The sequence below is a fragment of the Mesoplodon bidens genome (assembly GCF_964165515.1).
Source record: "Mesoplodon bidens genome assembly, chromosome: 3".
NCBI classification, from domain to species: Eukaryota; Metazoa; Chordata; class Mammalia; order Artiodactyla; family Ziphiidae; genus Mesoplodon; species Mesoplodon bidens.
Window position 1 is genome coordinate 54,916,895 of NC_138178.1, and position 16,402 is coordinate 54,933,296.

The 16,402-nt window shown below is 34.6% G+C and overlaps 1 protein-coding gene across 1 annotated transcript in view; it reads right to left on the reverse strand.

Moving 5' to 3' along the window:
• CLPX (caseinolytic mitochondrial matrix peptidase chaperone subunit X) overlaps positions 1 to 16,402 on the reverse strand; it is a 35,881-nt gene that overhangs the window by 18,126 nt on the left and 1,353 nt on the right. The window contains exons 2-5 of the mRNA XM_081229239.1: positions 10,027 to 10,187; positions 9,425 to 9,542; positions 3,104 to 3,258; positions 766 to 925 (exon numbers count right to left, since the gene is read on the reverse strand). Coding sequence (XP_081085365.1) covers positions 766 to 925; positions 3,104 to 3,258; positions 9,425 to 9,542; positions 10,027 to 10,187 — 594 coding nt within the window. The remainder of the gene's footprint in view (positions 1 to 765; positions 926 to 3,103; positions 3,259 to 9,424; positions 9,543 to 10,026; positions 10,188 to 16,402) is intronic.

Consider the following 16,402-nt stretch of genomic DNA (forward strand, 5'->3'; position numbering starts at 1 on the left):
CTCCCTAAAATTGTAAAATGATGACTAAAAGAATGTAAAATGATACACTGTAGGACGAGTCAGAAATTACAGCTCCCTGGCCAAAAAAAACACACACACACAAAAAAAACCCTTAAAATATTTACACTGTACTCTATTCATAGTTTTTTAAATAAAATCATTCTACTAATATCACACACAATATTGTCCACAGTAAGTTGACATTACACAGTATATTGGTACATTCGAATCTACCATTAATAGGAATTATACTTTGAATCACTTACAAATTTGCCCTGAACCTTGCACTCTGTAGCTGGGGACTAAAAGGAAAGAGTGCTGAAAATGTTCTGTAAGCTTTATCATCTCCATATATCTCTGACTTAGGCAAATGAAATTCTGTATCCTGAACCCAAAAGAGAAGAACTCAAGCACTGCAATGATCCAGTCATGGGGAACTAGTTGTGGTCAAGTCTACAATTCAGAAATGATGTCTCAATCTGTATACCAGAACCCATGTACATATAACTGAAAACAAAAGTTTTAAGACATAATACTTAAGTTGTTAACATACTCTGGTATTTTCTACTCACACTTATTAACTCTTTTTTAAATGCTGCTGGCAATGTACTGATGATTTCATGAACCACTAATGGGAAGTGATCTGTATTTTGAAAAATGCTGTAGTGTACTAAAAGTATTTTAAGACAAAAGCAAAGAGTTCCAAATAAGGATTACCTCTAAAGCACAGTAATCTCTATTTTGGTCAATTATCAAAACACTAACCTCTAGGAGTTAATGATGTCTGCTTCTCAACTTCTGCTTGCTGTCTCACATTAGCTGGGATATTATTATATATTCTCTTATAATGATTGTATACAGCAACTGAAAGCACCTTCTTAGCAAATGACTGGCCAACAACGTACTTGTCGAGGTAGTTATAAATCTGAAAAATGATTAGATATGAACAACTTACTATGAGCTACCACAAAATATGCACATTAAAGTTACATACTGAGCACACTTTTTTTTTTTTTTTTTGGCTGCACCATGCAGCACACGGAACTTCCCCTACCAGGGATTGAACCTGTGCCCCCTGCAGTGGAAGCATGGAGTCTTAACCACTGGACCACCGAGAAAGTCCTATATTGAGCACATTTACTTATAGTTTTAAATTTGAACAAAGATTCTCATCCAAAACAAAATGCCACGACTTCCTTGGTGGAGCAATGGTTAAGAATCTGCCTACCAATGCAGGGGACATAGGTTCAATGCCTGATCCGGGAAGATCCCACATGCCGCGGAGCAACTAAGCCCGTGCACCACAACTTTTGAAGCCCGCGCGCCCTAGAGCCTGTGTTCCGCAACTACTGAGCCCGCGCGCTGCAACTACTGAAGCCCGTGCGCCTAGAGCTCATGCTCCGCAACAAGAGAAGCCACCACAAATGAGAAGCCCCTGCACCGCAGTGAAGAGTAGCCCCCACTCGCCACAACTAGAGAAAGCCCACGCACAGCAGCGAAGACCCAACACAGCCATAAATAAATAAACAAACAAACAAACGAATGAATGTTTGCTCCCTTTAGGTTTCAAAACAAAACAAAACAAAACAAAATGCAAAGGGCATGACACATTATGTAGCAATGATTCAGAGGCCCCAAACTTTAAAGGAACAAAACACAATTCTTTTGTTCTCTAGCTTAACAAAGTATCCCTGTACTCTTCTACTGCTATGCCAGTTTCTATTCTATAAACAATGTCACTGATCCTAATTTTTGAAAGTTAATATTAAAGTCAATTAGAATACCTACACTTGCCACCATGGGTCTAAAGCTATCATCATTAATGAAAATCATTTTTAAAAATCCTTTTTATACCTCTCTCAATATGAATAATATTCTTCACAAAGACAACATATTATAAAACTAACCTTTTCAAAATAGGCATTATAAAGACCATTATACCACCAGAATCAATGTGTTTTAATGCTCATAAACATTTAGCTTCTTCTTAGATATTAACTTTAAAGCTATCCTTTTATCTAAATGGCAATCTAAAAGCCTTATTCTTGGTAGAAACTAAAGCTCTAGATGAAACTTGGATACTGCCAACAGCTTAGCACCTGGGATAAATTATTTCAGCTTTTAGAAACAGAAATTAACTGTTAATATTCACTAACTCCTGAAAATAGTTATTTTCTAGAACTTTATTCTCTAAAACTTTGACTCAGATGTCTGAAGTCTACACAAATTAGTGGGGAACATAAAGCTTAACAGCTATATTTTCCATTACTTCATTTATTTTTACATGACAAATTCTATAGTCGTTGACCATATGTATTTTATTATGGTTTTTAAAAATCATCATTCCTCACAAATTATACCCATGATTTATTAAACCTGCCATAGCACATTTGCAGAGGCAAATGCACTGGTACCTAAACAGTAGAAGAAAGCTAAACCGAAGCAGAGGGTGACAAATGATGTAAGTGTGCAAACATCTGAGATATGGCCAGAACAGAGGGCACACAGCCCAGAGCAGGGCTCCTCCTTCTCAGAAAGTGTACACCAAGTACCCAATGAAGCTGGTGGTACACTCTGCTGTGTTTCACATGGCCAAATCACAATCTATCTGAGACTCCTAGGAAGAGCCCACGCCACAAAAGTCACAGTGCTATACAGGAGAGCCCTGGCACATTGGTCAGGAAAAAATTACTTGCTTCCATTGTTAGCCTGAGGCTGTTTTACCATAAAGTAGATTAACTTAAGGGGGGAAAATTGCAGGCTGGTGTTATTTAGGGGCCCAAACTAACAAAAATAAATCCCCAACTGCTCTATTTTAAGGATATCATTTTAGATTAACTCAGCATTAACACTACTTTAATAATCATCAACTATATTTCATTGCTACGAATACAGTAATCATGACATGGGAAAACAGCAATGGATTCCATGCCTGAATTTCAAGTATCAAATATCAGTAACAATTTAGCCAGATATAGTCCATATTAAGAACTTATAACACTTGTTTAGATACTAGTATTAAGATTCAATATAAACTGGAGGGAGGGGAGCAATGAAATGTTTTCAAGATAAAGTGCTTATAAGACTGAACTAAGACCTATACCTTTTTGGGGGGAGGAGGTGGCTTCTGTTGGAATGCCAATTTTACAGCTTCTGCTGCTGATTCAGGTTCTTTAATTATGCTTTTCTTTGAGTCTGCTTCTGATAGCACAACAAAAAAATGATGACATTTTTCACACTTCACAAAGCGGGTGGATGCTGTAAAAGGACAGAGAAAAATAATTCAAATAGTGTTTAACCTTAAAGACTCATTGAAATTGAAACCTACGTACTTGACAAAAATGCTTGTAGTTCACTCCACTAGCCACAACAAACAGCCTAGTTTATACCTAAAATAGATGATAAAGATGAGTTCAGTAAACTACACTTTGTTCACTTTAACTAGGTTCTTTCATTTTGTGATAGACTGCATCTAGAGAAAAGATCAGTTGAAATTCTTTCAACTTCTGCATTCGCTAAAGTTTTTATTTTTGGCCACACCACACTGCTTGCAGGAACTTAGTTCCCCAACCAAGGATTGAACCCGGGTCCTCGGCAGTCAAAGCGGGGAGTCAGGGACTTCCCTGGTGATGTAGTGGTTAAGAATCCACCTGCTAATGTAGGGAACACGTGTTCGATCCCTGATCCGGGAAGATTCCACATGCCACGGAGCAATTAAGCCTGTGTGTCACAACTACTGAGCCTGCACTCTAGAGCCCACAAGCCACAACTACTGAGCCCACACACCACAACTACTGAAGGCCGCGCACCTACAGCCCGTGCTCCGCAACAAGAGAAGCCACCGCGATGAGAAGCCTGCACACCGCAACAAAGAGTAGCCCCCGTTCGCATGGTAGAGAATCCCATACAGACTATTAACAGATACAGAGCAAAAGGTACACAGGAATTAGTTACATGCTGGTAGGTCTAGGTAATACATTTTTGTGTTACCTTTGTGTAACCTAACTAGACAGGTAAAAAGAATTTTTAAAAACATGGGACTCTCTGTCCTTTGGGAATATTATAACTACCTATCCATACATTACAAGAAAAACTGCATTGGCAAGCACACCTCAATCTTCACAAAATAATCTAAATTTTAAAAAAATAGACAATTCTGCATTTTAAAAATAAATTTAACTATTAATTCAGCCAATTTAATTCTTATGTGTCTGTTCTTAAACACAAGGCCAAACAAAAATACATTCTGGATAAATTCTAGCCACAAATTTTAAACTAGATTAGGGGTCATTTGTGTATTCCATTTATCAATCACCTAGTGCTTCCTTCCCTAAAGAAAAAGATTAAGCTATTCCAAATACCTTTGATTAACACAAGCCCAAACACATTATCACCAGCTCCCATCAGTGGGAAAGACAGTGGCTTTATTTTACGATAAGGCACCAGTAAACAGGGGAAGGATTAAAGGGAAGAGAAGCCTCTAATCTAGTTCAGGCTGTGTGACAGAAAAATCTGGCCTGAGAACACAAGAACAAAATATTTCTCTGAAGAAATTAGGTGAAAGGGAAAGAGAAACACTGACAAATAACATTCCTCTCTGCTTACTGTTTGAAGGGTTGCTTAAATTCTACCTGATACTTGCAATACAGTTTTACACTGAAACATGTTCAACATATACCCAAGTTCAAGGATTCAATTTTATTTATCAAAATGCTATTTCAGAAAAACAAACAAATAAACAAGCATTGCAATGCATATTTTTTACTCCTAAAAACAAGGGGCAAAATCTTATTTTGTTAAATTATCAGAGGATAAACAAACCTTCTTCCTTTAAATGATTACTACAGGTATCCTATATTCCTTTATAAACAGAATATTGATTCCAGTAAACATGCTTGTATAATATACCCACGACAGAAGAAAGACTACCTTAGTAAAACCTTTTTCAGGATATTTGTTTAAATGAAAGTTCTTCATGATTTGGAAAAAGTTTCAGGGTCAAACATAAAATCTCCAAACCACTGCAGGAAAGTTTATTCTTAACCTATGAGAAACGTAATTACAGTAAGCCTTCAAAAAGTATTATATACATAAAAATAAAAACTAAAGGCTCTACCCAAAAGCAAAACATGCACTATGACTCTGTTTAAATGAAGTATAAGAACAGGCAAAACCAATCTCTAATGGTGGAGGTCAAGGTAGTAGTTGCCTTGGGGGAAGAGAGGTTAGTGACTAGGAAAGAACAAGAGGGAGCCTTCTGGGGTGTGGGAATATGTGATATGTAAATCCATCAAACTGTACATTTAGAATCCATACACTTTCTTTCCTTTTCTGTAAAGAAATTGTATCTCAATTCTCCCTTAAGTTAAAATAAAAAAGAAATAAAGACCAAAAAACAAACAAAAAAAACAACTAAAAGCTCTACCTTAAATAAAAGTAGGGATGCTATTCATGTTTGACAAGTTATTTTTTAAATGGGCAAGAAAAAATTAAATAATATATATCATTATAATCAAGAATCTTAGATACTATTTCAATTTCTGATGATTTTCTATACATTCATAATGGTATCTATAAAAACGGCATTTTATTTCTAGTCAGTCAAGCAAGAGTAATACCACTATAAGAAAACATAAAAATCACTACAAATATACTTGTGAGATGAAATATGTACAGCAAGATCAATGAGCTAAGAACAGTTTCTACATTAAAAAAATGACAATGAAAGTTATATGAAATTCAAATTTCAGTGTCCATATACAAAATTTTATCGGAACATAGCCATCCTTACTCTTTTACATTGTTTATGGTTGCTTCTGCACTATAACAGCAAAGGAGAAAAGTCAGAACAGAGACCATATGGCCCATAAGGTCTAAAATATTTAATATTTGGTCTTTATAGTAAAAGCTCGCTGACTCCTGCTATACAGCATTTAAAAGGAAAGGACTACCCATAGAATGAGAAAAAATATTTGCACATCACGTATCTAGATAAGGGTCTAGTATTCAAAATACATAAAGACCTCTTATAGCTCAACAATAAAAAGATAACCCAACTTAAAAATGGACAAAAAATTTAGTCTTTTCTCCAAAGAAGATATATAAATGGTCAATGAGCACATGAAAAGATGCTTAACATCTTTAGTCATTAGGGAAATGTAGATCACAACCATGATGAGATACCACTTCCCATCCCTATGATGGCTGTAATAAAAAAAGACATAAATGTTGAAGAGGATGTAGAGAAATTAGAACCCTTACACATTGTTAGTGGGGTTGTAAAATGGTTATAAAACTACTACCTCTGTAGCAGTTCCTTAAAAAGATAAACAAAGTTAACATTTCACCCAGCAATTCCATTCCTAAGCATATACCCAAGAGAAGTAAAAACATAACTACACACAAAAACTTGTAAAGGAATGTTCACAGTAGCATTATTCATTCATAATGGCCAACAAGCAGAAACAACTCTCAAATCACCATCAACTGATGAATGGATAAACAATGGAAATACTATTCAGCCATAAAAAGCAATGAAGTACTGATACATAATACAACACTGATCAACCATGAAAACATGCTAAGTAAAAAAAGCCAGATATAAAAAGTCACATAATGTATAAATTCTATTTATATGGAATATCCAGAATAGACATATCCATAGAGACCACAAGTAGGTTAATGGTTGCCAAGGCTGGGAGGGGAAGGGGTGGAAAGTGACTGCTAAGGGGTATGGGGTTTCTTTTGGGGGTGATATAAATATTCAGGAATTAGATACTGGTGATGACTGTACAACTTCATGAATATACTAAAAATTCCTGAAATGTATACTTTAAAAGGGTGAATTGTATGGTATGTGAATAATAATAGCTCAATAAAAAATTAAAATTTAAAAGAAAGGACTTGTATGTATTAACACACAAAGCTCTCAAAACACTGCTGAGTTGGGAAAAAAAACAATTTGCAAAAACATGAACAATATGAAACCATTTATGCTTTTTAAAAGTTATGTGTTCAATGAAGACATATTACAGAAATATATCTTTAGCATTATCTATAATGCTCTTTTTTTTTTTTTTTTTACAAAGGGAGATATACATATGTATTCCTCTGGAAATTAAAAATAATTTAAAATGACAAAAAAGACAATTACTTAAACAGGCCATTCACAAAAGAATTACAAGTGACTAAAAAGCACATAAAAGAATAAAAACAAGAACAAACAAAAAGCACATAAAAAGGTGTTTATGAACTAATAACTAATAAATGCAGATTCAAACAAAATGAATAACCCACAATCAAACAAAATTCTTTAGAACCAGGATGATCCAATTTTCAGTGAGTAGACACAGAAGATCCTCAGCATTCAAAAGGGATGCATTCTGGAGAGACTTTTATTATAGGCCAGCAAAACCAAGGAAGAGGGCCTCACTGTTGGGGCTTCTTTCTTCTATGCAGTACAGCTCCAGAGGAAAGGGACAGTGTCATGCTCATCTGTGTATTTCCTGGACCTAGCAGTGTCTGACTCAACAGATGCTTTATAAGAATGTACTCTTCTTTTACTCTTCTCTTTCACATTCTCTACTCCCACATCTCCCTCCCTATTTATAATTCCCAAAGGAAACAGCCTTGAGTTGATTAGATAACACTAAAGTATAGTGTTTTTTAATCTAGATAATCTCTAGGGAAGGTGGGAATCTGTATGTTAACAATCACCTTCAGTGATTAATACAACCTGGAAAGTTATGAAAACATTGTATAAAAAGAAAAATTTAATCTCAAGAGGAGCTAGTTTATCCCTAAAGAATTCCAGTTGGTACAAAGGACAGGAACTTCTGAATAGGAAAGGAATTTCTGAATAAGATATCTTCACTGCTCTATAACCTTGGATGAATTACTTAAACTTAATTTTAGCTACTTCATTTATAAAAATGAGGATATTCCCTGTTTTGACAAAAATAAGATTGTGAGAATAAAATTATACATACTGACATTTATTAAATGTTAGTTTCTTTCCTTTTCTATTCTAGGAAATTATTTTTAGAGTAGAATTATAGGCCTATAAAAGTTGAAATCTTTCTTTGGGGGGAAAAAAATGGAAATTTTCTTGATTAAAACATATGTAATATGACACTGCCACTATGAATTGAGCAATCCTCAGACTTTTTGGAATTTTATTATATGACACCAATGTGTTAATAGTAAATGTTATTTAGAAGTTATATCATCCAATTCTACCACTTTCATTTTCTGTTGCAATCCAAATTAATTTTCATTCATACTGATTCTTCTCTTTGATCTCTTACTAGGCAAAGCCACGAAGAGAACCTCATATAGAATGGTACCACTTTAAAGGTCTTTCCAAAACTGTAAAGATATGCTACATGCAATACTTTTTCATACAGTGGCCAATTAATATTAATGATAGATGTGAAAATGTAACTGAAGCCTCAATATTTGAGTTAGAATATAGAGAATCCTCTCTAGCTAATCATCAGAAACTGAAACTTCTGCCAAACCTGACCGTCAATCTTTTCACAACGGGATAGTATAGCAGGTAACATGGTAGTGCAAAGTAATTTACTCTTGAGTCATTACCATCAACTCTAATCATGTAGGAAACGATTTATCTGATTCATTAAATAAAATATCAGCAGTAGCATCTCTGTATTTCAGAAATAGTTACTGACACTAACAGCAAAAATAGGACTATTGATGTCTTCCTTCTCTTAGTGTCTGAATCACTAATAATTATCAGACACTTCCTAGAACTGAGGACTTAGAACCTCTGGTAAGTACTCAGAGAGGGAAAATACCTTAATATCTGAATAACTGACAATCTCCAGCTATATGAGATGCTTAATAGGTATTTGAAGAATAAATACAGAATAAATAAGCCTTGCTTCTTCTACAGCTTAATGGTTACATACATGAAAACCCACAAAATCCAAATTTAAAATAAACACATGTAAGCAAAATAAAGAAGCAAAGAGGGCTTCCCTAGTGGCGCAGTGGTTGAGAGTCCGCCTGCCAATGCAGGGGACACGGGTTCGTGCCCCGGTCCGGGAGGATCCCGCATGCCGCAGAGCGGCTGGGCCCGTGAGTCATGGCTGCTGAGCCTGCGCGTCCGGAGCGGGAGAGGCCACAACAGTGAGAGGCCCATGTACCGCAAAAAAAAAAAAAAAAAAAAGAAGCAAAGAGTTTTCTTAAATTACCTTATATCACAGTGCAAAGCATTACTAGTCCAGGAGATTTTTAGTATCTGGTGAACGTAAAAGACTAACGTAAGTTCAGGAAGAAAATAATTTTGGTTTATATAATGTATGTATTTATAATGTATATGTTTATACAATGTATATAATGCAAGTAACGACTTACAGAAAAGGCAGGGAAAAAGAAGAACAATAGAAGAAGTAATACTTACACACAAAGGTCTCTACGTGTGTGCACAAGTCGCCACATTTAGGACAGCGAAGCTGGTTTCCACCTTTCCCAGAATTCCCAGAGCCTGACTTCTTACTGCTTCCCTCACTTGCTGATTTCTAATGTTTGTGGAAGAAAAAAAAAAAGAAAGAGTCAATTATTACTTTCAGGCAACCACCATGTAACTTAAGTATAAACAATATTGTTTGTAATCTTATAATTTTTACAATTTTTAGAATGGAATTATTAGTATAATTTATATCTCTATTATCACTGCTGTAAAAAAAATAAAATCAGTTCTAGTAAACACATATATTTACTGCATTCCTTCTTTACATGGTATGTGCCAGCATGTATAATAATTAGCTTTTCCGCAATGACAATCAATAAACACTAAGGAAAAAAAATCAATAAGCACTAGTAAATAAAAAAAAGTTACTATAGGTAAAAAACTACATTTCAATGAAATTGAATCATTTTATATATTTCACATTTCCTACAGAAAACATACAAACCAATGAAATACAGAGTAGTATTATTATATTTAATTGTTTAAATGAGGGAACTCAAATATGTGTATAGATGCCAATAAAGATAAAATACCTTATTTCCATCTCCAGAGCCATCTTTACTCATCCCATCTTTTGAAGCAAAGTATGCTGGTGTTTCTGTAAAGGCTCTAAAAGGACCTCTTCGTAGAAGCTGAGTTTCAAAGGTCCCAAGCCTTCCTAAAACTGGTATATGAATGCGACCACAAGAAATACCTGAAAATACAATGAAATTTAGTCTACACATCAAATATTAACACACCTTCAATAAGTCCCCTGGGGACAAAAATCCCTCAAGCATAAAGGAGGTTGAAAAAGCTATAGTCTTCACAGCAGTAGTACAAACTGGTGACACCATCTTCAAAAACTGGCCGGACCTGTGCTTTGGAAGTAAGGAAAGACCACCCAGGTCATAACAATGAATGGCTCTTTCAAAGTGTGAAAAATAAGTAGTTCAACATCTGCCTCACCTGTAGGGGGAAAAGGCCATTTATGTCCTATATTCTTATACTTCTTATATTATTTCTACCAATGAGAATAAACAATTGACATGAACTCATCTGTCTCTTTGGTTATATGGGGGTAATATCTGCAACAATGGCAACAAATTTCAAATGTTCTTTTATTTATTTATTTATTTTTATTTTATTTTTTTTGCGGTATGCGGGCCTCTCACTGTTGTGGCCTCTCCCGTTGCGGAGCACAGGCTCCGGACGTGCAGGCTCAGCGGCCATGGCTCACGGGCCCAGCCGCTCCACGGCATGTGGGATCTTCCCGGACCAGGGCACGAACCCGTGTCTCCTGCATCGGCAGGCGGACTCTCAACCACTGCGCCACCAGGGAAGCCCCCAAATGTTCTTTTAAAAGTTATGTGCTATTCATTAAATCACATGTTTTAATAAAATATTTCAATCCTATAGAAAAGAGAAATATATTTCAATAAAAAATTATTGTGTAACCACCATCCAGCTTTCAAACATTTTAACATTTTGCCATATTTGAAGTCAAAATTCTTAGAAAAGACATAGGCTAATCACTGACTTATTTGGCAAACTTTTTCTGTAAAAGACAAGGATAGTAAGTATTTTCAGCTTTGTGGGCCATATATGTAGTCTCAATCTCATTAATTCTCTCTGTAACATGAAAGCAAGTGTAAACAATATGTAAACAAATGGGTGTGGCTGGATTTGTTCCATGGGGCCATTGTTTGCTGACTCCTGCTTTTTTGCATATAAATACAAAACAGGCCTCCGAATAAATTATAGTCAATGGCAAAAGAGCCATACTCCCATAAGGCAGCATTTCCCAAGCTGGTTTTTAAAAGACTGTTCCCTACACAAGAAAACTGAATGGTCATACAATAGGTTAAACAAAATTCCATAGACTTCAGTACCCTAGAGCTATTCAGAATCTTGCATAAGCTATAATGTACATTAATGAATCCCCAAAAAGGAAGTTTCCCAGCAGAGTGCTATTAGGAGGTAATAAACAACCAAGGGGTTAACACTTAGATAAATTTAAGAAACTGATTTTCCCTCCCTCATGTTATTCCCTGCAAAATTCACAACTCAGGACTTAAATTTTCATTCCCACACCTGTTAGGGCTTTTAAAAGATCATGCACACATGTATATATTGTATCCAAATGCAAAAACTGGTTTAAAATTATGTACGCCAAACAATTCAAAACCAATTGCTTAATTATATAACTGTTTTTTTAACGACTCCCATTTTCCAACACAATTTTGTACACTGTTAGAACTAGTTTCTTTACTGTTAGAACTAGTTTCTTTACTTATCACCACAGGCTATCTCCAGTTCCACGAAGTACAAAAATGAACCCACCAAACTACTCAGGAAAGATACAAGTAAGAGGAAACAAATTTTCTCATTTCTATATAAATTCACAAAGAACACCAAAAAAGGATTATGATATCCCAGTCCCTAACCCAAAGAGTGTAAAATTTTGCTTAACACTATTAAGTTTGACTATTAATAAGGAAAAAAAAAACTATATTTGATGTTTTCCTTCTAAGAAACATCTTCAAAAGACATTTCAAATTTTCTCAAGTGTAACATTCCCATTTTTTGCAGTAAATTATGTTAGCTATTACTCTCTCATTAGAATGAGATCTAAGGTAGTTTATGAAATTTAAGCTAAACATTAATGTTTTTCCAAGGACATAATATGATTTAAAGACTATGTCAATCTAAAAAGCAAGTCTAGAAAAAGTCATGGAGGAGAGGGATAGATGAAATCAAGAATGCAGAAAGTTGAATGCACCTTGAGGCTGGGTGACAGGTATTTTGGGGATCAGTGTTCTATTTTGTGTGTGCTTGAAAACATCCATTATAAGTTAATATGAAAGGTAGCATAATACAATAATTTATTATAATCTACGTAACAAGGGTAACTTTTTTATTGAACCTTTATGATGTATTCACAAAGAAAACTACAATTGTAACAAGCTTTATGTGAGGCTATTTGTACTTGGATGTTTAGAACAAAACTTAGCCCTGAAGTATCAGATAGAGTGTATTATTTCCCACTTACAATACATCTTTTAAAATAGTATTTAACAATTTACAGTATCTAGTATTATTAGAAAATAAGCTGAAAGGAAATTATCTTTGGGAATTTAAGAGAGATAAAAATTATGAACATGATCCTTTTAAAATCTACTTGAATAGAAAGAAAAAGTGTCCTTCACCTTAAATAATTTATCAAGTAACATGAAACTAATGCAACCATACAGTCACCACAGAAAATACTATCTGAGAAACATGTTCATATCATTTAAAAATCTAAATTTAAGAATTTCTTTGCTGGCCCTGATGGTATGGTACTGGAGAGCTGTTGTAATATTCTATTGATATAATCTAAGGGCTACACCAACAAGATGCTATAAATACTAAATCTCTGGGTCTCAAACTTGGGCATGCATTAGAATCACCTGGAGAACGTGTTAAAACACAGGCTGGAGGGGATCTTCCCTGGTTCTGATTCAGAAGGTATGAGGTGGGACCCAAGAATGCATTTCTAACAAGTTCCCAGATGATGCTGATGCTGCTGGTTTGAGGACCCCACTTTTTAAAACCACTGTACAAAACAATTTAAATGACCAGTCATTCACCAATCATATAAAATTCTCACAGAAATTATTGCAGCAACCCAATCAGTTTTTAACCCTTTTTTGTGCCCTCTGGCAGTCTGGGGAAGGCTATTCAGAATGTTTCTAAATGTACAGAATAAAATACATAACAAAGGAAACCAATTATCCTGAAGTAGTTATCAAAATATTTTTAAAATATTCTTTTTTTTAAATATCTTTATTGGAGTATAATTGCTTTACAATGGTGTGTTAGTTTCTGCTTTATAACAAAGTGAATCAGTTATACATATACATATGTCCTCATATCTCTTCCCTCTTGCGTCTCTCTCCTTCCCACCCTCCCTGTCCCACCCCTCTAGGTGGTCACAAAGCACGAGCTGATCTCCCCGTGCTGTGCGGCTGCTTCCCACTAGCTATTTATTTTACATTTGGTAGTGTGTATATATATGTCCATGCCACTCTCTCACTTTGTCCCAGCTTACCCTTCCCCCTCCCCGTATCCTCAAGTCCATTCCCTAGTAGGTCTGTGTCTTTATTCCCATCTTGCCCCTAGGTTCTTCATGACCATTTTTTTTTTAGATTCCATATATATGTGTTAGCATACGGTATTTGTTTTTCTCTTTAAAAATATTCTTCTTAACTAACAAAATTAAATAAGATCTAACAGCTTTTAATGTAGCTACCATGATTTCAAAGTAGTGGAAAGTATAAACAATATTTTGAGATACCAGTAATGTAATGTGATATGGAAATATCTGTGATTTTGATTGGTGACAAATCCACAGGTATTGCTACTACTACTGTGGTTTGTTGCCTACATTTGTAATTGAAGGAAACGCTATATTTCACTCAGATTAGTGAAAATAAAGTTCAAAGAACCTCTGAATTCTATCCCTGGGCCCTTTGGAAGCCTGTGAGCCCAGGTGAAAAACCCCTAAAAGCCAAAAAGGGAAGTATTTACGTGAAGTATATTTCGAAAGAGTACTTGACAGCAATGACAGAAGACAGTCAAAAGTTAAACCCCTTACAAAACTTCTGTCATAAGGATAAAGCTTTGAGTTTCAGAGCAGTTTTTTTTTAAAAATATATATTAGAATAAGGTACAACGATTTTAGGGCTATTAAGAACTTGGAGGGTAATTTATTCAATTGCTAAATACTTGACTTCCTATATTCAATCTTGAACTAAGCATTCTCCAAAAACATACAAATGATTCAGCTTAAAAGATTAACCAATCTTTAATTTGCATTTTAGAAACAGAGCAAAAGAACTAATGAAAATTTAAAACTATATTTGTAGTGACAATATTTTAAGTGTATAACAACGGATGAAATGGCAAATTAAGTTAAATGCTCTCTTAAACACCTGTCCTCTAACCTCCAACACAAATTGGAAACAAAATTCAACAAAAACTCACAATGCTGGCAACTTAGTAGATGCTTATTGCTTTTAATAATCTCAAATGTTTATTTTATGCCCAAGTTATTACTTCAAGAATACTGAATACTTAATAAAGAAAAATAACATCACTCCTATGATAGCTTTCCTCAAGTTTAAAAACGTTTGATAGGTTTTCACTAAGGTTACTAGTCTGCTGGTCTGAAGATGAACATGCCCAAGAAAAGAGAAATGTTGATTAGGAAATAGTGTGCTATTCTAGAAATAAAGATGCTCTATCATTTACTCGGTTTGTCTTATTTAATTTGTATTGGATTTAACTACGAAAGAGGGGGCGAGAGAGAGAGAGAGAGAGAGAGAGAGAGAGAGAGAGAGATAGGGAGGGAGGGAGGGAGGGAATTAAAATCTAGCTTAAAACTGTTAAGGTAGGCACATTATGTAACTATCATGAAAATTATGGATGCCCACCAACATGTTTGAGCATCTTCAAATCTTCATTTACACCCTCATGAGGTGACACCCTTTCAATGGACAAGAACAGAAAGCATCCAGAAATCAAGGGAGTTACACAGGATCACACAATTCTCACAGCCAAATTCAAACCAAGTATTGTCACTCAGAATTTTTTAAATGGAATCAAACATTTCTGAATGCATATATTTAGAATGCAAACTGACTGTTATATATGCAAAATACATTTAAAAAAATATACATCAATATTGAAAACACCAGCAATTCAAGTAGAAAAAACATTTAAAATTTTTACTTTAATAGGTTTCATATTCAAAGAGAATAGTGAAGAAAAACACATTAAATTGGATACACATAGCCCAACAGGAAAAGAAAACAGATCCAGTGTCTAGTATGACAATTTATCAAATTAATTTTTCAAACTACCATTTAAAATTTTTAAAGTCTAACATGACAGATAAACCAATAGAAATAGAGAATAGCACTGTACTTCAGAGGAGCTCTGAAATCTCCCCTTTTATTCTTAATTCATTGTACAAATTTCCTGTTAGAAGACTATATTGATGAAACTATTTTTATTTGTTTAAATTATGTTGCTGAAATTCTTAACTCTGTACATAAGAATAATAAACTAGCTAAAGTTCAATTCTGATTTTTCTATCTTTCACCTCTCTTCCTCTTTCCAAGAATTCTAAATAAAAATAACCCTCTTCAAGGTTTTTCAGGCCTTAAAAAAATACATCTTTATACTCTTGTAGACTTATGTATACTTTTAGAGTTTCTACCATGGAAAACAAACATTTTATGTAATTTAGCTTTGGGAAAGTCTTAAATCCATGTGAAAACCATTTGCTGTTTCATTGTCATATAAAAATATTAAATTCTATAATGATATTGGGTAATGTCTCATATTTTAGGTTTAATTTACTCCTTTACAGTGAAAATTATGGTTTGGTATTTCTGAAAACCTCTAGTAAACTTGTATTAACTGAGAAACAAATAGATAATTCCTAAATAAGTCATTAGTTTTTGCTGATTTACCTAATGATAAATTTAATTTTGAAAGACGTTGTTTTGAAAAGAAAAATAAACAAATAGCTGCACACTTCCTATAACTCATAGCTTTCAGGAACAATTGATAGAGACAAAGAATGCTGTCAAAGAAGCCTTCCCTGCCCAAAGAGAACACATACCTTATACAGGCCCAGAAACAATATTATTCTTTGTCTATTCCTCTAAACTCGAAGATGAGGACTTATTCACCCCTCCATCTCCAGCACCAAAGCAGGGCCTGAAACATAGCAGGCCCTCAACAAATTTGTCAAATAAATGAATTTAAATATCTGTCACTTTCGAGTGTTTGCAACTCATATTCCTGGAATAGGGATGTCTACTTGTTCAGGATTAACAGTGTCCTGGGACTAAATTCACTCCTTTACATTTATGTACC